This window comes from Dermacentor andersoni, chromosome 8 (assembly GCF_023375885.2).
Source record: "Dermacentor andersoni chromosome 8, qqDerAnde1_hic_scaffold, whole genome shotgun sequence".
In the NCBI taxonomy this organism is placed as follows: Eukaryota; Metazoa; Arthropoda; class Arachnida; order Ixodida; family Ixodidae; genus Dermacentor; species Dermacentor andersoni.
Genome location: NC_092821.1, coordinates 67682178 through 67704754, shown reverse-complemented (window position 1 = coordinate 67704754; position 22577 = coordinate 67682178). Strand labels below are relative to the sequence as shown.

The 22577-nt window shown below is 46.7% G+C and overlaps 1 protein-coding gene across 9 annotated transcripts in view; it reads left to right on the top strand.

The window, feature by feature from the left end:
- LOC129386799 (uncharacterized) overlaps positions 1-22577 on the top strand; it is a 155293-nt gene that overhangs the window by 21388 nt on the left and 111328 nt on the right. For 4 of the 9 annotated variants that reach the window (XM_072289776.1, XM_072289777.1, XM_072289774.1 and 1 more), the window contains 2 exons: positions 7980-8077; positions 20996-21202. The exons of 1 other annotated variant lie outside the window; for it this stretch is intronic. In XM_072289776.1, the coding sequence (XP_072145877.1) occupies positions 7980-8077; positions 20996-21202 (305 nt within the window). Of the gene's footprint in view, positions 1-5351; positions 8078-8143; positions 8293-20995; positions 21203-22577 lie in introns of those variants that run through there. 4 more of the 9 variants (XM_072289778.1, XM_072289779.1, XM_072289780.1 and 1 more) reach the window with 2 other exon arrangements.

The window sequence follows — 22577 nt, the reverse complement described above, 5'->3', positions numbered from 1 at the left end:
AACTTCAGGTGGCTCCGGTATCGGTACCACGACTCGCTCTGGCTGAGGTCGTCCGGGAAGAAATCAGACGGCCAGTACAAGTCCCAGAGCGAAGCGAGACACCGCAGCGCGAGATACGACAGCCACAGCCTCGCATGTCGTATGCGGAAGCTGCATGAAGTTCGCTGTCTGACTTTTCACGATGCACCCGACGTCCCGGACTTCCATAGTATGCACGCCGTTGAACAAGCAACTGGCGACTTCAAAACTCTCCGCACGCCATTCATGGCTGACACACGACCACTCCGCAAGAGCGACGTATGGCGCACTGCAGATCGGAGGCCCTTGTGTTTTCATTACGGTGAAGCCGATCACCTCTACAGGGCGTGTCCTTGCCGCCAGGCTGGGCTCCGTGGATTTTCACTGAATGCACCGTGCCCGTGCAATGGTGAGCGCCCCCTGGAGATTGAAGCATACCTCGCGGACGCCAGGACCTCGTTTGCCTCACGATTCCGTGAACCCCGGTCACCGTCACCTGCCTGAAACAGGTCTTCCAGCCTCCTCTTCACTCTGAGAGCAACGAGGCGTTGCTCACCCAGCCCTGCCTCCCAGGAAAACAGTCCAGCGACCAGCGGAGGTGAGGTCGCTGACGTTGTGAACGCTGAAGATCCTCCACTACGACGACCGCAATATGACGTTATTGAGAGGCAAAGAAAGCAGTGTAGTTCCGTGTCAGTCCCCTGCGATGTACCAGTTACCATAGATGACCATGAAGTCATGGCATTAATCGACACGGGTGCGGACACGTCTGTTATGAGCCAGAATCTCGCGTATATACTGAACAAAGTTTTGACGCAATGGACCGGTGGGCCAATGGGCCGGTCCATGGTGCGAGTCAACATTCGGGGCTTCACATACATCGGCAACTTCGTCATTCCTCCTGAATGTTCGAAGGACCTTACACTCTGCATGGATTTGCTTCAGGCGAATGGTGCCATCATCGACCTGCAAGAGTCTGGAATCAGCTTCGCTACTACACAAGCCATAGTGAACAGTAATGACAACCACCGTGACATCGCGCTTCACGTAGCTGACGATCCCATCACGTTGCCACCTAAGAGCAGCGTGCTTACCCTTGTCCGATGTGACATGGAGGATGACGCCGAAGGAATTGCTGAGGCGAACGTGCCCCTGCTTCTTGAGCGCCACATTTGTATAGCCAAAGGGCTTCTTCAGGTGCGAAACAAATGTTCAGTCGTTTTGCTAACAAACTTTAGTAACGAGTATCGGCATGTACCGCGAGGAACGACAATCGCATTTCTTCACGAAATCACTGATGTTACTGACATTGCCACATTGGAAACCGCATCGTCTCAGCAATCTGAGTTACCCAGCCTAAAAGAACGGATTCACGTTAACGCCAATCTGCCAGACCGTCAGAAAGACCGTCTACTGAGTCTCGTGAATAAATTTGCGGACTGTTTTTTAACGTCATCCAAAGTGCGGCACACGTCCATCATAAAGCACCGCATTATTAAGGACGAGTTTGCACGTCCTGTTTGTCAGCATCCTTACAGAGTGTCTCCAATGGAAAGGGAAGCAATCAAGCATCAGGTGAAAGAGATGCTCCAAGACTATATGATCCAGCCGTCCACCAGCCCGTGGGCCTCCCCTGTAGTATTAGTCAGAAAGAAAGACAACACACTATGCTTCTGTGTAGATTACAGAAAGTTGAACTGTGTCACCAAGCGCGATGTTTATCCATTGCCACGCATCGACAATGCAGGATCGTCTACAACATGCAAAGTTCTTTACTTCGTTAGATCTTAAATCAGGGTATTGGCAAATCGAAGTTGATGAACAGGATCGGGAAAAAACAGCGTTTCTGACACCTGACGGGCTTCATGAGTTCAAAGTTCTCCCTTTCGGTCTCTGTTTCGCACCTGCCACCTTTCAGCGGATGATGGATACCGTGCTTGCTGAACTCAAATGGCAAACCTGCCTTGTATACTTGGACGACCTCGTCATGTTCTCAAGCACGTTTGACGAGCATCTTGCACGACTCGAGAGTGTCCTCGCTGCGATCCATCCTGCCAGCCTCACTATCAAGCCTGAAAAGTGCTACTTTGGGTTCCAAGAGCTCAAATTTCTTGGCCATATCGTTGGTCCTCAAGGCGTCCGACCAGATCCCGACAAGTTAGCTGCCGTCGCCGAGTTTTCACCACCCACAGACAAGAAGGCTGTCCAACGCTTGCTTGGTTTGTGCGCATATTATAGGTGCTTCGTCGAGGGATTCTCGAGAATTGCTGAGCCTCTGACATGGCTTACATGCGACGATGTGCCTTTCATTTGGGCAGACAAGCAGCAGCAGTCGTTCAATAAATTGTGCAAGCGTTTGCAAGAGGCCCCAATACTTGCTCATTTCAACGAAGACCCCGACGCTGAAATTCATACTGACGCCAGCAATTCTGGTCTCGGCGCAGTTCTTGTGCAGTGGCAAGCTGGTGCGGAATGCACCATTGATTATGCAAGCCGCAGTCTTACCAAGGCTGAGAAAAACTACTCGACCACTGAAAAAGAATGCTTAGCGGTTGTGTGGGCAATCAGTAAATTCCAACCCTACTTGTACGGTAGACCCTTTAGGGCACTGAGTGATCACCACGCGCTGTGCTGGCTTGCCAACCACAAGGATCCTTCAGGCAGACTAGCACGTTGGAGCCTGCGCCTACAAGAGTACGACATTACAGTTGTCTACCGATCTGGAAGGAAGCACAGTGACGCTGACTTTGTCACGCGCACCACTCCCTTGGACGTCATTAAACCCTGACCATGACTTGCCATTTGTCGGCGTTATCGATGTGATAAAGATGGCTGAGCATCAGCGCGCTGACCCTGAGCTTCTGCCGTTGATCGAGCACTTTCAAGGAGTTGAAGGTGTTTTACCCCGCTCGCTCGTGCGCGGCTTATCATCATACTACTTGCACAACAACGTCCTTTATAGGAAAAACTGCACAAGCAGTCCCAATACGTACCTCCTTGTCGTGCCGTCGGCGCTGTGCCAAGACATTTTGCAAGCCTGCCATGATGAGCCATGTGCGGGACACCTGGGATTCGCTAAGACATTAGCAAGGATACGACAGAAGTATTACTGGCCCTGGCTTTGTTCTGTGCAACGGTATGTGAAGACCTGCCACAATTGTCAGCGCCGCAAGAAACCACCAGTCAAACTGGCCAGCTTTCTCCATCCTGTGGACCCTCCTGAAGCACCATTCCAACAAATAGGAATGGATCTACTTGGGCCATTCCCACTGACCTCTTCGCAAAACAGATGGATAGTCGTCACTACCGACTACTTAACTCGGTACGCCGAAACCGAAGCTATCCCTCAAGCAAACTCATATGAAGTGGCCAAGTTCTTTGTATGCCACATTGTCCTACGACATGGTGCACCGTCTGTTCTCATCACCGACCGCGGAACAGCATTTACAGCGGAACTTATGCAGGACGTTCTCCAGCTGACGCATAGCTCTCACCGCAAAGGCACAGCATATCACCCTCAAACCAATGGATTAACGGAACGTCTGAATAGAACGCTGGCTGATATGCTCTCCATGTATGTCGCCGTCGAGCACAAGACGTGGGACGAGATTTTACCCTATGTGACTACACATAACACTACTGTACAGGAGACTACACAGTTTACGCCGTTCGAACTTGTATACGGGCGCCACGTCATGTCAACACTTGACGCCATGCTACCTCTGGCTGATAATAGCCCGACCAGTGAACATGCGGAAGAGTTTGTACAAAGAGCCGAAGAGGCACGCCAGCTCGCTCGGCATCGTATCCGGAGCCAACAGCATAGTGACACCCTTTGATACAACCAGGGTCGATGCGACGTCCAATACAATACCGGCGCCTGCGTGTGGGTCTGGAAGCCTGTCCGTCGCTGTGAACTGTCGGAAAAGTTGATCCGCCAGTATTTTGGTCCTTACAAGGTTACACGCCACCTCAGTGACCTGACCTACGAAGTCGTCCCCTGCAGCTCTGACCCCAGTTCGCTCCGTTGTCGTCCTTGCGCTGAAGTTGTTCATGTAGTGCGCATGAAACCATACTATGCGCTTACGTGAACGCCGAGGTGCACCTGAGGAGTTCCATTTCTTATGTCGCTGAAAGAACTTTGTGACGTGACCGAGACGGACGCTTTTCGCATGGGGGGCAATTGACACCAAGATGCGGGCTCTCGCACCACAGGACGGTGCGCTCAAAGGTTGGCGCCATGAAAGACAATGAAGTGCGTAAGCTGCATGCTCTTCTTCTGGCCCGCCATTAAAGAGAAACATCCATTTTGTAAGACTCCGTCTTCAATCTACGTTACAATATGACATGTTGTTTAAGCCGATTGGCGGATATGAGATTTTTTGTCTGTGAATTTGTTTTTCGGAATGCCCGATTTTCTGGTGACAATCTCCAATTGGTCGGCAACTGTTGTCATCATCATCATCAGCCTGGTTACGCCCACTGCAGGGCAAAGGCCTCTCCCATACTTCTCCAACAACCCCGGTCATGTACTAATTGTGGCCATGCCGTCCCTGCAAACTTCTTAATCTCATCCGCCCACCTAACTTTCTGCCGCCCCCTGCTACGCTTCCCTTCCCTTGGGATCCAGTCCGTAACCCTTCATGACCATCGGTTATCTTCCCTCCTCATTACATGTCCTGCCCATGCCCATTTCTTTTTCTTGATTTCTACTAAGATGTCATTAACTCGCGTTTGTTCCCTCACCCAATCTGCTCTTTTCTTATCCCTGAACGTTACACCTATCATTCTTCTTTCCATAGCTCGTTGTGTCGTCCTCAATTTGAGTAGAACCCTTTTCGTAAGCCTCCAGGTTTCTGCCCCGTAGGTAAGTACTACTGGTAAGACACAGCTATTATATACTTTTCTCTTGAGGGATAATGGCAACCTGCTGTTCATGATTTGGGAATGCCTGCCAAACGCACCCCAGCCCATTCTTATTCTTCTGATTATTTCCGTCTCATGATCCGGATCCGCCCTCACTACCTGCCCTAAGTAGATGTATTCCCTTACGACTTCCAGTGCCTCGCTGCCTATTGTAAATTGCTGTTCTCTCCCGAGACTGTTAAGCATTACTTTAGTTTTCTGCAGATTAATTTTTAGACCCACTCTTCTGCTTTGCCTCTCCAGGTCAGTGAGCATGCATTGCAATTGGTCCCCTGAGTTACTAAGCAAGGCAATATCATCAGCGAATCGCAAGTTACTAAGGTATTCTCCATTAACTTTTATCCCCAATTCTTCCCAATCCAGGTCTCTGAATGCCTCCTGTAAACACGCTGTGAATAGCATTGGAGATATCGTATCTCCCTGCCTCCCAGGCAGGGAGATACGGCAACTGTAAACTAGTACAAAAATAAAATCTAAGAAGGGTGCGATATATTTCAGTAGTGCGAATATTTACAGTGGAATCTCTTGGGATGGCGTAAAAATTCATATCGCCTGAAAACAAAAACATTGGGAAATTATCGTGAGGGAATGTACAATGAAGTGTTCGACTTCTCAAAATTTCACGCTTTCAAGATATTTTTTTTCTGCAGTCTTCAAGAAATCCAGGTTCTGTTTTGATAGGCCGAGTGTTTTGTCTGACCGTGGGCTAGCTTGGTCCAATCAAGGGGAGCTTTGTGCAAGAATTTCGCCGCACAAAACGCATTGCAGCTAGCCTTGCCGCTGATTTTCATAGACCTTCACTTTCTACCCTCGAGATTTCGTACCCTCGTAACTAGCCTGTGTCATGCCAGATGCTAGTGTTACAAGATATTCGACATGGCCTTTGCCAATTCTACTGCGAGAAAGGTTTTCTGGTATGTGCCAAGTGCGTTATATGCAACAGCAGCGATGATAAGGCTTTCTCTTTGATTAATTAGCACGGTGCAAGCACCACCTAGCACAGCCCTGCGAAATGGGTGATGTACTGCACACTGTTCTCTTGAATTCAACTTGCGCTCAAGGGCTTCATGGACCCTGAAAATGCTTTTGCGAACCCCTGTTTAAAAACCACTGCTGTAGAGAACAGAATAATTAATCAGCAGTACCTTAGTGATAGCACAGGTAGACAGCACATGTCTCGAAGAGCTAGGAAGGTTGGGTCCAGCAACAAACGTGCTCTAAATAATTAGCACATGCACTCTTTGTGTGGGCAGCTTTTTTCATCAGTTGCCCGGGTGGGAAGTCTCAGCAGTTCAGCAATAGTCTCGGTACTTTCAGCTTCCTGTCAGCATTTAACTTTGATTGCGAGTTTTCAAGCAGGCATGATGTGATCGTCATTTGTGTGTATATCTTCAATGTGCCACCAAGGCTTAAAAAATGGTAGGCGACCCTAATCTTTGACTTAGGTGTCTACTAATGGCAATTGCACCTCAGCATTGGTGTTCTTTAGGTTAACCTTAGGCAAATGCAACAGACGAACGAAACTCAGAGGCAACTGCTTTCCGTTAATTAGCTGGCTAAATATCATGCCGCTTTCTTGTATATGGTGTCATTAGTGACATCATTACTTCTGCTTTTTACTTCCGGGCTTCCAGGAATTTCGCCAAAGTCGTGCTCACGTTGCAGGTCTCTATAGAGTCTACGATTCTGGCTTTGGTGTGTATTGATCAGTGATATTCAAATAGTTCTAATTATTCCTTACAGTCCAGTAACTCAACTTCTGACTTAACTTATGCTCTGATATATCTATGATGCAACCCATGAATTTCGTATTCTACATTTTTTTTCTATTTCTCATTTATTTGGAATTCCTTCCCCGGTCGTTTTGAGAGGTGAACCAGAAGTGCTGCGCAAGAAGCAGGAGTGTCAGTCGATGCTCGTACCTCTAAAAATTTGCCTCGTAGTTATTTGGTGGCTGGTGACTCATTGTAACCATCAATGCTGCTGGCTAAAGTAGCTGTATTTTTTGACGGTGCATCGGAGGACGAGGCCTTCAGTGGCTTTGAAGGAAGTGCTGTTGGTCTCCTGCACAAATTTTATTCTGCCAGAATTTGCAACTCGTATTAATTTTGGTATGGAAAATTTAGTGCCCCAATATGTGTAAGTGCGACATTTCACAATGAGTGTACAAGTGTGTTTAATTACGTTTCCTCAAGTAATTGAGTTGAAATAGGTGTGCCTTATACATAGGTGGACCTTATATACAGCTTTATTTATTACTTTATTTATTCATACTTTCAAGGCCTGTAGGCAATACAGAATGGAGTGGTAACAAAGCAAAACAAAAAATGCACACACAATTCTACGGAGGAAATACGTTAAGCCATACTGTCGCAGATTGATGGTATGAATGAAGGTGCACCTGGTATTTGAACAGTAGAAGTAGGAAGGTGGTTCCAATTAACACTTGATGCAGGGCAAAAACGAATCATTGTACCTGTTCGTTTGGTGGCTATCATGCCAATTTTATATGTCTGGTCAAATCCCAATGAAACATAAAAAGGTGGTGTTATCTGTTTGCTTCACTACCTGGTTGGAGTTATAAACCTTGTGGGATAGGCAAAGGCAAGCACATTTGCTGCATTATGAAATTTCGCAGGTTGTTTCTTTTTTCTTGCATATTACACTGTAATAGTGGAAATACAGTTAAACCTCGAACTTCGATATAATGAAATTCTTGCTATAACGAAGTATTTAACTTCTCATGACCTCTTTTCCATAGAACACCATTTATTTAGAAGCTCAATATAGCAAAGTGTATTTGTATGCCATTTCAAAATACAGTGAAACCTCGTTAAACTATAGCTGGCCGGAGCTCGGAAAAAGTACGTACTAAACGGTAGTACTGCTTAACAGAAATAGCATGAGATCGCTTACTTACCTGTCACAAACGGAACTGAGACAGAGTGTGATGAAAGGGGAAAAAAACATGGAGTATTTATTCACTTCCCGCTGCAAAAGTGTTATTTTCAATTGATGCCGTGACGGCCCAGCAGCGACGACAGTGGCCTCAAACTTCCTGAAGCTGCGAGCCAGCTTTTCAGCCAGCCCCCTCTTCTCTGCAGACACTCGCATGGCAGATTCCTCGTTGGCAGTACGTATTCTCTGCGCACTCGCGCGGTTGCGCTGCAGAAGTCGCAGGGCGCCTTTTTTATTGCAGGGTGCTGTTCTCGTCGCAACAATTGCATTCATGAGGCTGGCGTAACCCACAGCTTCTGCCCCTGTAGGGCCTGAATCGCCCGTGCATTTGCTTTCCGTGTCGTCTTCATTGTAAGCAAGCTGGTTGTTGAAGAACAACGTTCATTGCTGGTGAGATGCTGGTATATATGGGAACAGGAGTGTGACATTACAGGTCACCATGCCGCGTTGCTGGCAGCTCTGCTACATGTTCCCTTTTTTTTTATATGAACAATTAGTTCATTGTCTCTCAGGCAATGGGTACAGACAGGGCGTGCAGCGTGAAGGTGGCGCAATGTTTCGGCTGTCTTCGAGTGTGGTACGATTACCTTATTGCTGCGGAACAGTAGGCCATCCTGGGTGTGTATGTCCTCCCGGTATGACCAGTAAGGGCGCACAGCTTCCGGGATATGACGTTTATCGTTCGGCCAGCTTGTTTCCGCATGTCCTCATAGCGTGAGCAGGGTAGGATCACTATCAGTTGCTGCAAGGAGGTCTTCGATGCTTGCTTTGGAAGCAGAAACAAAAGCAAGCACATTTACTTGAAACTGTTCGGTTTCATCAGCTATGCACACTTTGCTGGGAAATTGTGACAAAGCATCTGCAAGAAATACACCTTGCTCGGTTTGTAGGTAACATTGATGGGATAGGGCAGCAAGGTTAGCCTCATGCGTTGCAAACGAAGGGAGCGATGGTGCAGCTGCTTCTTGAAAATCGACACCAAAGGATGATGATCGGTTTCAACCGTTACTTCTGGCTGACCGTAAATGTAATCGTAGAATTTTGTGCAACCGTGCACAATTGCGAGCGCTTCTTTTTCAATTTGTGCATAGTGCTGTTGTGTGTCTGTGAGTAACCAAGACGAAAAAGTGACAGGGTGGCCTTCTTGAAGAAGCATCACACCAACGCCGAATTGGCTCGCGTCGACTGAGAGGGTGACATTTTTTTTTTCGAGTCGAAGTAGGCTAGCACAGGTGCTTGCGCCAAGGACTGCCGCAACTTTTCAAAACTTTTTTCTTGCTGTTCAGTCCATACCCATGCAATGTCTTTGCGCAGTAAGGTCGCATCGGGGCAGTAACATCAGACATGCTTGGAATGAATCGCTGTATGAAATTAATCATAGTAAGAAATACTTGTAGCTCCTTACAGTTCTTGGGTGCCGGCATTTGTAGTATGTCTTGCACTCGTTGCGGGTCTACTCGCAGGCCCTATGCACTGAATATGTGACCCAGGTAACACACATGGGGCTGCAAGAATGCGCATTTCCTGAGGTTCATTCTAAGATTGTGTTCTTTACAGCGTGTCAACAAGAGTTTCAAGTGGTAATCGTGCTCTTCTTTAGTCCTTCCCCAGAGCAATATGTCGTCCACGACTACCGCTACATACGGTAACCCTTCTAACAGGCGGTGCATTGCTGCTTGGAAAATCTCTGGGGCCAAGGCGATTCCACACGGCATTCGAAGAAACCGATTGCGACCATATGGCATGCTCATAGTGCAGAGTTTTGAGCTTGACTCGTGCAGTTTAATCTGCCAAAATCCAGATGCCACATCTAAAGTTGAAAAAAAAAAAAAAAGAACAGCCTCGGAAAGTCATGGAACTATGTCCTCTATTGTTGGCATAGGATAGTTCTCATATAACAGTGACTTGTTTAGCTCTGTTGGATCCAGGCAAATGCATACTTTCTCCTTTTTTACTACTGTGATTATGGGATTGGACCATTCCGTAGGTTCGGTTACCTTTGTTATTACTTCTTGGTCTTCCATGCACTGTAGTTCTGCCTTCACCTTATCTTGAAGGGCCACAGCAAATCTTCTAGCTGGCACAATGACACCCGCAGCACCGGGCTTGAGCTTCATTTTGTACTCGAAGTCCCTTAGCTGGCCGAGCCCTTTGAAGACTTCTGCAAAAGGCTGTGTCGGGGGGTAAATGTGTTCGTACTCAATGCTCTGGAAGCGGCTGATGAACCCCAAACATTCTGCTGCTGAGCCACTCAGTGTTATCGGCATGTTCTGCTCTACAATGAAAAATGTTTCTTCGTGAGATTTGTTGTTCACTGAAAGCAACAGCCATACTTTTTCATGCGATGCAGTTTTGTGTCCAAAAAATGCCGTAAGCTTGACCTGGCAGGATTCTGTTGGCTTATCTGGTAGCGTCTCAGTGGCTCGTTTTGAAATAATGCAGTAGATTGCGCCCGTGTCTAATTTGAACGTCACTGGTGTGCCTTCAATATGAACCGTCGCATCCCTGTTTTCTGTTGTTATGGTATGCATCGTTAGAGTTTCCAAGATATAGTCCTTGTCTGCTTCTAGACACAGCTCACGCAAATCTCTGTGTCTCTGAACCGTGTCTCGTGAAGTTTTCGAGAAATAGTCCTCGTCTGGTTCTAGACGCAGCTCACGCAAATCTCTGCGTCTCCTGAGCGGTTGTGGCTGCTTCGGTTATCTCGCGAAACTGCTCTTTCTCTTGCTCATGGGCGTGACAGATATCGACAGTCTTCTGATATGAAGGGTTTTCAGCGATGAACTTTTGCTGCAAATTCTTGTCTCGAATGCCCAAAATAATGTGGCTGCACAGCATGCGATCTCTTAGTGCTCCAAATTCACAGGTTTTAGCTAGTATACGCAGTTTCGTCAACAATTCACTGAGGCTCTCGCCTTCCTTTTGGTTTCCGAAACGGAATTCTTGAAAGGTTAGATTCGTTTCAGGCTTGTAGAAATCCTCAAATTTCTGTAAACACGTTGACGCTGTTTTTGTCTTCTCTTGCTTCAAACTTGAACGTGCTGTACTCCTTTCTATCCTCCTCAGCAATCATTAGTAGCAACATGGCTGCCTGCACATCTTTGCTCTGCTTGCTCAGCTGAGTGGCAGTAGAAAACAAGGTGAACTCACTTTTCCAAGTTTGCCATCCAAGCCAAGCGTTGCCTGATGTGTCCAAGGGCTTTGGCGGTGGAAGAAGGGATGCTGGCATCGACATGCCGACTAGGGACCGCTGCCAGCATGTAAGCAAGCCAGTTGTCGTTGAAGAACAACGTTTATTGTCGGTGGGACGCTGGTATATATGGGAACAGGAGCGTGACACCACAGGTCACGATGCCGCATTGCTGGCAACTCTGCTACATTCATCACTGTCGCTAGTTGACACTTCGGCAACAACAGAGGCAATGGTGAAAAGTCAAACCTGGTAGCCGACATCTCTTCGCAGTCGCACCAGCACTGCCAAGCAACTTCTTCGCATTCCAAATACCACAGACTGCAGTCAACAGCAAATCCCTGTCGCGTGCCAACGCAGACTTCGTGTCATGTTCAATAGCACGAACGATGTCTAATTTTTCTTCTATCCTGAGCATCCAGCATCTTTTTTATCTGAGCTTCGGCATGACACGAGTTCCTGATTGCACAATGCCACAACGCTCTCTGGCATGGCGCCGAAATGACGTTGATGTTGATGTGGCTTCACGCGCAAACGCACAGGGCACTTCAAGGCCGTTGTTCCGATCTCTGAGGCTTGTTCTGCCAGGCTGCCCGATAGAGACGACGCACCACCCTGTTTGCGCGGCGAAAAGTGGAAACACTACATGTTAACCGATATGTACGCAGTAAGCTGGTACGGTTTATGCAGATACAAAGCTCCGAGTTAATAAGTTTGACTTCGCCCTGCCATCTGCGAGCCACCTGGTTAGCTCAGATGGTTGAGCGGCTGCCCCGGAAAGGCGGTGGTCTCTGGCACAAGTCCCAGACCAGGGTGAATTTTTCTTCCACTGCAAGGCTTTTCTTTCAGGGAACCCATATGGGTTTCCTTTGTAACAGTTACTACAATTATTTGGATGTCTCGTTTTTTCTTAATCACTTCTCTGTGCCTTGCCGGTTTCCGCAGAACTATTATCTCAAAAATAATGTTTCATTGAGCTGTGTGTTCCAGTCGTGTAGTAATGCGGTTGTGCTGCATGACAAAATGCTCGTTGAGCCTCAGAAGAAGAGTCCTGGGTTTCTCTTTCCACGAGATACCTTCCGACAGTAGTTTGCATGACCTATGGCTGAAGGCAATTTCGAGAAAGGATTGGGGGCCCTGTAGTGTGCAGTCTGCACTTTTGCACTGCACATTTCTGGAAGGACTGCAAGAAGCGGCTTCTCAAGCCAGGTGCCGTGGCCAGTATTTTTGATGGACAGGGATCATGCACTGCACACGCCGAGGTCACTGCGGCTGCAAAACAAGGGGATGAAAGGGCCCGTAAGTGCAAATGAGAGTGTTTGCCAAATGTCTTATTGCCAGACACCTTGTTCACTTGCAGAAGCAAAGCAGAATGTGTCTTAATGATTGCAGACATTGCTGACCGGCGAGCAATCACTGAGCATCCACCAGGCGCTAACATGCATAATCAATCTCCTGAGTGGCCTCCGTGTTCACTAGAGCTATTGCCGTGGAGCAGCCATTTGCCTTTGGGTCAGCAAGATCAAGGCAATGTATGTGGGACACAAGCTGATGTTGCATCTGGCAAGCCCAATTCAAAAGAAAACAAATAAGGGAACATTTGAGGAATTTGCAAAATTCAGTGGTGGCCAGCAACAAAGGAAATTGTGTACCAAGCACTTGTGGAAAACGCAGCCAACCGTGAATCCTTCTTCGTCTACTTTGTTTATGCAGCGTAAACAATGGTGGGAGAGAGAACGGTCACTGAAAGCGAAAAATGACTGACTGCGCTAGATCGTAGACAAACAAGACCTAGAGAAACTGAAAGAAGAATGCAATGTAAGGACATTTCATGAACTAGCTTTGGACGCAGAGAATGGAATATAGATACTTCTTGACCAAGTGAAGAACTACACCAGAAAGAAGCCACACTGGTCGGAGGGAACGATTAGGCACAGCATTGTTCTTTGGAACCTCTCCGCGAAAGCGTACAAGTATTTGTGATCTGAGGAATTGCTCAGGCCGCCTTACAGAAAGACACTGCAGAAATAAATAGCCGCAGTTTCTGAAGTTGATTTCACTCAACTGGTTTACTGCTGCCTTGAAACTGAAATCCAAACACTTTGGATGCCACAATACAAGATGTGCTTGCTGATAAAATGAGAATTATGCAGAAGCTAGGGTACCACCAACAGACGGATGCTTTCATCGATGATGTTGACATGGGATCGGAGCTTGAACATCTTACTCCAAATTTGGAGACAGAAACCTTGGCAAATTCTATTTTGTGCTTCCTGCTCTGTGACCTCCATGGTAAGCACAAAATTTATGTTGGATACTTCACAAAGGGGTGCACAGGATAGCAGCTTAAAGAGGTGATCGGTCACATCATACAGAAGACAACTAGTGTCAGATTTGACATTGTCCGTGCTATAAACGACAACCACTGAATCAATGTCGCAGCCATGCAGATCTTGTGCCAAGGCGACACAAACATAATCACTTAGCACCAGGCAGGCTCCTCAAACGGCATCTTCCTTTCTTTTGACCAGAGTCGCTTAAGAATATACCATCCCAGTTCTTGGTTAAATACATCAGTGGAACAAAAAAATCTCATCCAAGTATTTCAAGAGGTTGCACAAGGTGCAACGAAACTCGACAGTAAAGCCAATTAAATTCTTGACATGCGAGTACTTTTACCTGTCAAACATTGAAAAAAATGCATGTATGATCGGTAGTTCAGTTGTTTGGCATTGCAGCAACTGCAGCACTCAAGGACCAAACAGGCCACACGTCTGTCTTGGGATTTGCATCAGCAGGGCCTACGATAAAGTTCATGGAGGCTATGCAGAAATGGTTCGTGCTAATGGATGTGAGCAATTGTCAGCAGCATATTCACTGCAACAACGAAGATGCTCGTCATTTCACCGACGTTGACAATTCTAGGCTTCATTGACTGGAAGATGTTTTCATCTCTGACATCGAGAACTTGAAGAATGCCAGCAAACCTGAACATTTCTTAAAGGGCCCCTCACCAGGCCTCATAGCAAATTTCAGTTATGCGCTGGAGGTTATGTGTCCAGTAGGGAGCGTTCTGCCGCAAAATTTTGCAGGTCTGCTCATTATTAGCTGAGATAGAAATGTTTCAGTGCCGTGAACCCATGATTTCAGCAGCTGGGCTCCACTGCATATTGAGACTCTCTCTCCACTCGCCCCATCTAGCCTCCGCAAGCGAAATTCCTTCCCTGCGTTCTCGCATGCCGAACCTCAAGGATCGCGTGACACATACGTCACGGGCCCTGCCTTCACTTTTTTTTTTGGCAATGAGCACTTCCATTGGCGGCGTTGCACGCGAGCTGTTATTGTTTCGCGCAGCGCATGACTTTGTGCACTGTGCACAAGGACACATGACTAGCGGTATAATTCAGTGCTACACGAATACTTAGGCAGAATGAGTGGATCGCAGGGCGTGATCATGCGCTGGAACACAGTAGAAAATGGCATAGTTTCAGTACCTGCGCACATGAGCGCACGACCGTGGGAACAGGCAGACGAAGCGGAAGTACATTTCTCTTGCTTCAGTGCGAAGTAAAGCAGAAAACACGCAAACATTCCGTTTGTGTGTTTTATTATTTCTTTAAACTTCAATTCGTCAATTCAAGCAACAGATCACACAAATAACAGATGGTGCCTTCAATAATTCTCAAAGTCGCGCGTCACCACGAGCTACGTCACACTGCAGACACAACTACGTAGGTGCAGGGACGGGAGTATATCATCCTCCGGATTGGAGCGCGGCGGCTGCGAGAAGGAAAAACGGCGTTCGGTTTGAAATTTCGGATCTGTCCGCGGCACATGGCAATGAAATACTTTGCAGACACGATTGTCATAACGCACTGTATGCTCTGCGCTTGTCAACTCAAAATGGCCAGACCTGGTGAGGGACCCTTTAAGCAAGAAAATTTATCTCACTGATTTTTCCAACAAAATCAAAAGTTGCCTGCACCCATCATCTACTTACAGCGAAAAAAGTTTCCAGTTCATCCTGACTCAGAAAATGTCCACTGACCCGATCGAGGCAATGTTTGGCTTTCTGCGCCGCATTGCCGGGTACAGTGACATGCTGGACGTAAAGAGTGCAGCATGTGTCCTGGAAAAGATGCTGAACACCAGAATCGTGGCAGCTTCAAGTGAAAGCACTGTTAAGAGCTTGACCACATTCTCATCGCAGCATCTTCTTCTTATTCAACAGGAATTGCATGTGCGACAAGCACGTTTCATGAGGTCCTGAACATGGCAGCGCAGTGGTTAAAAAACTGCCTTTCAGCGCGACCATTTGTCTCCACCCCTCAGATCGTCAGCGTGGCCGTGATTGGCAGATACATCGTGCGTGCGGCGAGTGAGCACATTCCCTGTGCAGGCCGTATAGTCTTCCTACGGTGAGCAAAAAGCAGCACTCCTAAGCACGGGCCCATCACTCATCAAGACTGTGGTGGCCTGTTTTATCGATCTCGGAAACTGCTGAATCTGCTCTTAGGTCTTTGGAGATTTGTGGAATGTATGCTTCCTCATTGGAGGTCCATTGCAAAGCCCCTGAACTTTATGCACAGAGGATTGTGCAAGAGCCCATGAGCCTACCAGTGTTGAGCTGTGGAAACACGGACACTGACCACCGCAAAGAGCTGCTGCTGCTGCTAAGTTCCAGGAAGTATCGGGCCGCTTTTTTAAAATTTTGCTCAAAGAGTGACTGACAGGAAGGCTGCCGCTAAGCTGCTTGAAAGGAAACCCCTGTCACGAAAAGTTCTCGGGTTATAGTAAAAATTTCTGCAAGGAAATGATTGTCGCGATCGTCTCGTGCATCCCTGAAGCATAATTTGTGAGTAATGGAAGCAAAGCCTGCTGACTGCTGAAATACCTCTTCTCTACCTTTGCCTCCTCCTTTCCTTACTTCCTGCACACTTGTCATATCGATGAAGCGCAATACTTCAAACAGCCGAGGCAAGGTGTGTTCATCATGTTCTGCAGCAAAGGTGAAGTGGACGAGTTGAACAGCGCCGAGCTGGATGCCTGCAGGATATAGTCATTGGACAGTGGTGTGGAGACTTTTGATGAATCATAGTCATCATTGTCGAAGAGTAACGAGCAGGGAGGCTTGAGGAGACAGCTGCTTGAGTATCGTGTCAGCATTCCTCTTGTGCCTGGCTTCATTGCGGCCAAAGAAGAGAATGTCATCCATGAGCTTGATGACTCCTGTTAGCCCGATCAGGATTTCGGACTTGGACTTTCCGCAGTATTTTGGTGTTGATGTTATGCCGATCGAATGGGAGTCTTGTGAAGTGCAAAATGCCCAGTTGGCAACATGAATGTCGTCAGCTCTAGGAAGGGTGGGGAGATAGGAATTTTGGTGGGATCCTGAATATGCATTGTCTTCAAACAACTGTTGCCTTACCTTTCTTTCCCTGCGCCAGTACATACTTTCATAGTGTTCCATTTACATAATAAAATTTCTTTGTTCTTGAATATGTCTTGTTTGGTTCTTTTTCAAGTTTTTTTGTGTTAATTCATAGCAGCGCCTTAACACAAAATAACATAATAGTACTGAGAGCACGTTTGACGCGTCGAAGCTGCCTGTTGACTTCGTGTTTCATTCATGTTCAGTGAGAAAGAAAGGTATTTAATGTATTAGATTCAAAAAATATACTTGGTTAGGTGTGCCTCACAGTCTTCTCAGCAATGGTGAACTCAAGGAGCCTGCCCGCCCTGAGCTGCGGCCACTGGGGTTGCGGCAGCCATTACTTCAGACCGGCTCAGCAATGCTAAAGCTGATCGAAAATAAACGGAATCAGCAGGAATTTTTAGCATACCTTTCTTCACCATTCATTTTTTTAACACCAACTAATCCTGATAAAATTTTAACTCCTTTGAAAAGCTGTCAAATTAATGTAATGCCCAAAACTTCAAAACTCATTGCACGACATTGTCGAAAGATGACCGAATGCTTATAAAAAGGCTAGAAACGAGTTGCATCAATGGAAACCATAAATGTTCTGTTATGTCCTAATAACACACAAAAATTAAAGTAAGCATGTCATATCATTCACATTAGAATATTTCTAATAGCTTCAAAGGAAAATTTTGTAACGAAGCAGGCGTGTGCTCTACGTCGCGCCTCCAGTGCATGTTACAAGCATACAAGCAACCGCCTGCACAACATGTAGCCAGCTGCACCGCTGCACCGACACAATGTTGCCAACAGCATCACTCCGGCTCCAGCAGTACAGTGGCGAGCACGACTACAGGGTGATCCACTCGCATTTTGTGATGGCAACCCTCTAATGGCAAAACAAGCGACATCCAAAGCATTATTTTGTTTAGAGGAGGCATTGGTCAGTGCTACACAGATACCGAGGCGGACACAAGTGGATCACAGAGCATGACCACATGCTGGAACAGGCTAGAAAATTATATAGTTTCGTTGTGTTAACTTGCAACTGAACGATTTGGGAATAAGCAGACAAAACAGCAATACAGTCGAACCTATATTGATTCAAGTGCCACAAAAAATTCATTGTTATAACCGGGTTGCACGAGAAAAATGGGGAAAGGCGTAGCGGTTCCAAGAAAAATATAATGGCGCGAAGGTCAGTTCTGCTCCCCGCCACCTTCCTCCATCTGCCTTCTGATTGTGTTGACTCGATCAACTGTTTAACTCTGCTTCCTGCACACTTAGATCGCATGTTGTTAAGAAGCCGCGGCTGTCGGCGTTCAAGAACGGCACTGGTATAACAACTGCTAAGAAGAGTCACAGGCGGCAACTGACATACCAGCTCTGCTGAGGCATCATTTTGGTGGCCCCAAGAGGCGCCTTTTAAAATATGCGGGAAGGCTGCTGTGGCAGCATCTCAGCTTGAGAAATCCAGAAGAAATGCCGGAGCCAGATCGCCACAAGCATCTCGCCACGTACCTCCCCACTGGCTTGCTTGAAAAAACCGCATGTCCGTCAATCTTGCTCGCATTATGCGGAGCTTGCCGACATCCTTCTCCAAGGCATTTAGGTGCCCCATGTAGGGAAGTGGAATGTCCCTCGCAAAAACAAGCTCATGAGGGACTGAATCATATGCAGGACCTCCCGCGGGGACAATGTTGACCCAGCTGCCCTGCTCCATCATCGCTACCGTCGCTATCTGATGCAAGTACGTTGGCAACGATCGCCTCATCGGTTAGAAGCACTTCGTTTCCAAATTTATAGCAGCGCACTTTCTTTTCACCGGCAATGTCGTGCATTGCGGACGATCAGTGGGCTGATCAGCCATCTTCCGTTTCGGTGGCATCTCAAACTAGGCTGAGAAACAATGTGGCCAGGAATGACTTAGATGCAATGAACAAAGAAAAGCACGAGCAAGTTAATCCGTTAGCATAATTGTGCAGAATGAGGGCCAGAGATTAAAGGACCAACTGTGAGGGCTGAGCGAGCAATCTGGGAGCAGCGCCGGCAGCATTGTCAGCGCAATTGGCGTGGTCCAGTCGTGTTTCGGAGGGTGGCGCAGCCCAGAGATATGGGCGCAGACCGTTTGTGTTCGGAGGAGTGGAAGGGTGAGGGAAGAAATTCGCACGGAGCGGTAGTTGGGGTGCCGGGCGATCATGCAGCGGCTCGTATCTCACTTTTCCTTTTTTTCTTTTACAGGATTTCGCATTCCATTCACTTTCAGTATGGACGCGCAGCAGCCATACTTCATCGTTATAAATTGTAATGCGTCATGAGGACGTTGAATTAAGCAGGTTATTTCCCCATAGAACACTTACAAAATTTATGGTGCAGCTGCTTTTCGTTGTGATAACCGATATATTGTTGAAACCGGTATAGTTATAAAAAGGGTTCGACTGTACATCTCTCTTGCTGTGGTGCAAAGTAAAAGAAACACAGCAGCCATTCAGTCTGCATGTTATATTATTTCTCTAAACTTTAATTCGTCTCTTGAGACAGCAGATTACACAAATAACACATGTTGCCTTGAATAATTCTTAAGGTGTCACATGTCACTATGAGCAACATCACAGGATACACATGTATGTAGGCGTTTTTGTTGATATAAGTCATCCCCTCATCTTGGAGCGCAGGCCCCTGAGGAAAAGAGCAAACGGTGTTTAGTTCTAAATTTTAGCTGTTTCCGCGGTGTGTAGTGATGTAATTTTAGCATCCTCGATTATGAGTCCGCATTGTATGTGCTGTGCTTGTCAGCTCAAAATGGCCAGACCTCGAGGGGCCCTTTATGCGAAAGTGGGGGAAAATTGGGTGGGGGAACAGGTGACTGGCAACTATGTCATGAACTCTACAATTAGAAGATGAGAGATGTGGCAGACTTCATGGAAATAAATTGCCTCTGAGTTATGAATACCTTCTTCTGGAAGCGGAATAACAGGAAGTGGGCCTGGAAAAGTCGTAATGGGGACACAAGAAATGAAATAGATTTCATACATTGTGCCGACCCTAGCATAGTGCAAGTTGTAGAAGTGTGAGGTCGGGTAAATAGTAGTGATCACAGGTTAGAGAGGTTTAGGATTGTTCTCAATTTGAAGAGAGAAAGACCAAATTAGTTGGGAGGGAGCAGGCCAGCCAACCTAGACACAGTAGGGGTAAAAGTAGATGACAAGACAGGGCTAATTGGAGATCACTAGGAGAGGCTGCTCATTGAACCGTGGCACATACCGAGTGCCACATACCCAGTGACCCTACTTAGCATCAAAGAAGTTTTTTGGATAGCAGCACATGCCCATTCTTACATGCTGAGCGACCGAAGTTGGGCCGGCAGTTAGTTTTGAAGCCAGTTCCCAGGGACAGCACAGCGACCAAATGCTCTACCCATTTGATCATAGACTACACACAAACACAAGTTGGCAGGAAAGAGATTATGTGCGGTCATACATACATACGTACAGACCTACCGCTAAGTGGGTAAACTTCTTAAAGAATGCTGTTGCATTGAAAATGAACTTTGGACCAGCAATGTAATGTGTAGGGCAGCTAACCGACGGCCTATCAGGGTTACTGAATTGTTATCAATCGAACTGACGTGCAATCTTGGACAGCAGACAGGTAGAGTGAGGACATCGAAAATTTGCAAGCACGGGATGGTATTGTCACGTAGTAGTGACGGTGAGGAAAGCAGCAATACTAAAAATGAGGAAACTAGCGTTTTATTGGGTGAACTAGTGCCCTCAAAAAACATGTTATACTCGGAGAACATCGACAGTGACAAACACAGTCGGCGATTGGTGAAAATCTGATCAGCAGGTCAAGCACGTCGGCTTTTATAGATCAGTCGTCGAATGTTCCAGAGTAACCGCTGGGACCCGCATGCCTTCCACAAAGTTCTACACCATTGGTGTCGTGCATACATGCACTCAGCTTACGCAAGGTTCGGCGACAACCGACAGCGGATAGAAGCAGCGATAACATTCTAGAAACTTCTGGTACATGTAGACGCATCCTGCGCTGAGCGATAACACTTTGTAGATGGTAAAAGCGCTCACCCGTAAAAGATAAAACGAGGTCATGTGTCAGTATCATCTGGCACAAGACATGGGGTGACAGGAGATCCTACAGTGGACATTATATAGGCTGATTGCAATGACCTTAGGATGTTGCAACAACTTTTCATTACTTGGACTACACCAGTAGCTTTAAAATGCATGAGATGAAAAAGTGTCTCAAATAGGTTCTGCTGTCATAAGGCTTCCAAAAAGAAGAGGTTGCCCTGCTTTCGAGTATTCAGTGTGGATTGTCCTTTGTAGCCCTTTAGGAATACTGAACTGGAAGGGTTATTTTCTGTTCCTTGGCTATGCTCTTGTATTTACTCTGTTGTATTTTACATATTGTTCTTGATGCTGTAACAGGACTGCAATCGCCTGATTTATTTTCTGCAGGCCTCACAAATGCGATGAGCCTAGCTGAAAGCATCACTGCCAAAATGGCATGCCATGCCCCTTCAAAGGTCGGCGGTCAGGTCGAGGTTGGCATGCAGTGCAGCTTGTCTCTTGCTCACAAGTCTGTTGGCTGCTCGTTGAAAGCAGGGAGCGAGTCTAGGAGCGTGCAGACTATGGAGGCTGTGGAGCAGTTAAGCTCCACCTCAGGTGGGCAATGACCGGCACTTTTCTTACATTTGCCTGCTTATATGAGTGTGGTAAATGACCAAATCTGCCTAGCTTGGCACGACTTGCTCAAGTGTGTGTGATGTTCTGTCGCTGAGGATAAATTAGCAGGTATTTTATTCTTGTCTGCATAATGATTGAGGCAAAATGCAAAAATACTGCCCTACTGAGCACATTAAAGCGCCTTAGATGGCAGAGCCTATTCTAGAGCCCTCTTGTCCTGGCGTTGTTGTAGCCCTTACATTGGTCCATGATAATGTTACACCCAGTGAGTCTTTTAGTTATGTATAGATCGGTGTATGAGTGTAAGAACATGAATATAGATCAATGGAGAATGTAAATTGACCTCTGGATTTGATGTGAATAAAATTAAAACATAATGCAGTCAACTATAAAACATACCTTGTTTCATGAATATGCTCATTCATTGAGGGAGGCATATACTACTCGGGAACTGTAAGGATTCTTGTCCTGGGACAGGTTTTGGTCACGACATCCCAGAGCACATCATTGGCGATGACTAAGCGGGCCTAGTTGTGTGCAACACTGCCCTCAGGCAATGAGCAGCATGCACTGGGCTCCTGAGTTGCACGCCAGCAATCGCTTCAGACGACTTGTACGCATCTTGAGGTGAATGCTGGCTGTGCGCTGGTTTTGGTCCTCTTCCGTCGATAGCAGCTTCAGGTTTTTTTTTTTTTTTCCATGTTTACAGACTGCAGTGGCCGACGGGACCTCTTTTGTACCACCTGTTTGTGCCAGTGGATAGTTATTCCATCTCAGCACCCTTGTTACAATGTGTTATCCACCTTTGCTGATGCGAAAAGTGAAGCCTTCTCCCTACGAGAAATGAGGCACTAGTGAGCAATTCAAATGCCTTTGCAATGAATTGAATCTGCTGTCATCAGGAGAACTCGTCCACGGTGCTCACTAGAGAATTCCATCACAGTGTCTTCAATTTTACTGTCAACAGGGTAGCCGTTGCACAACAAAGCCTCCAGTGAAAATCGACAGTTGCTCTCTACTTTCTATTCATGTAAACTATACAGCACACTGTGATAATCTTGCTTTGCACTTTCACCCATTTTATCACATTGTTTTCAATGCAGTTATAAAGTCAAGCCCTGACACGTTATTCTTGCACCTCCAGCAGAAATAATACGTGTTTGGAGAAAGTTTGCAAAGTTGGCAGGTTTCCCACAATAATGACAAAAATGATGACGCTTTCTTCATTTTGACAACTACAAACAAAAAAAATTTATTTTGTTTCACAGTATACTACATGACAGACGCAGGAAGATCGTGCTAGTTACTTTGCGACAACTGACCAAAGCGCAACCTCTCCTTGGTAATTCAGGTG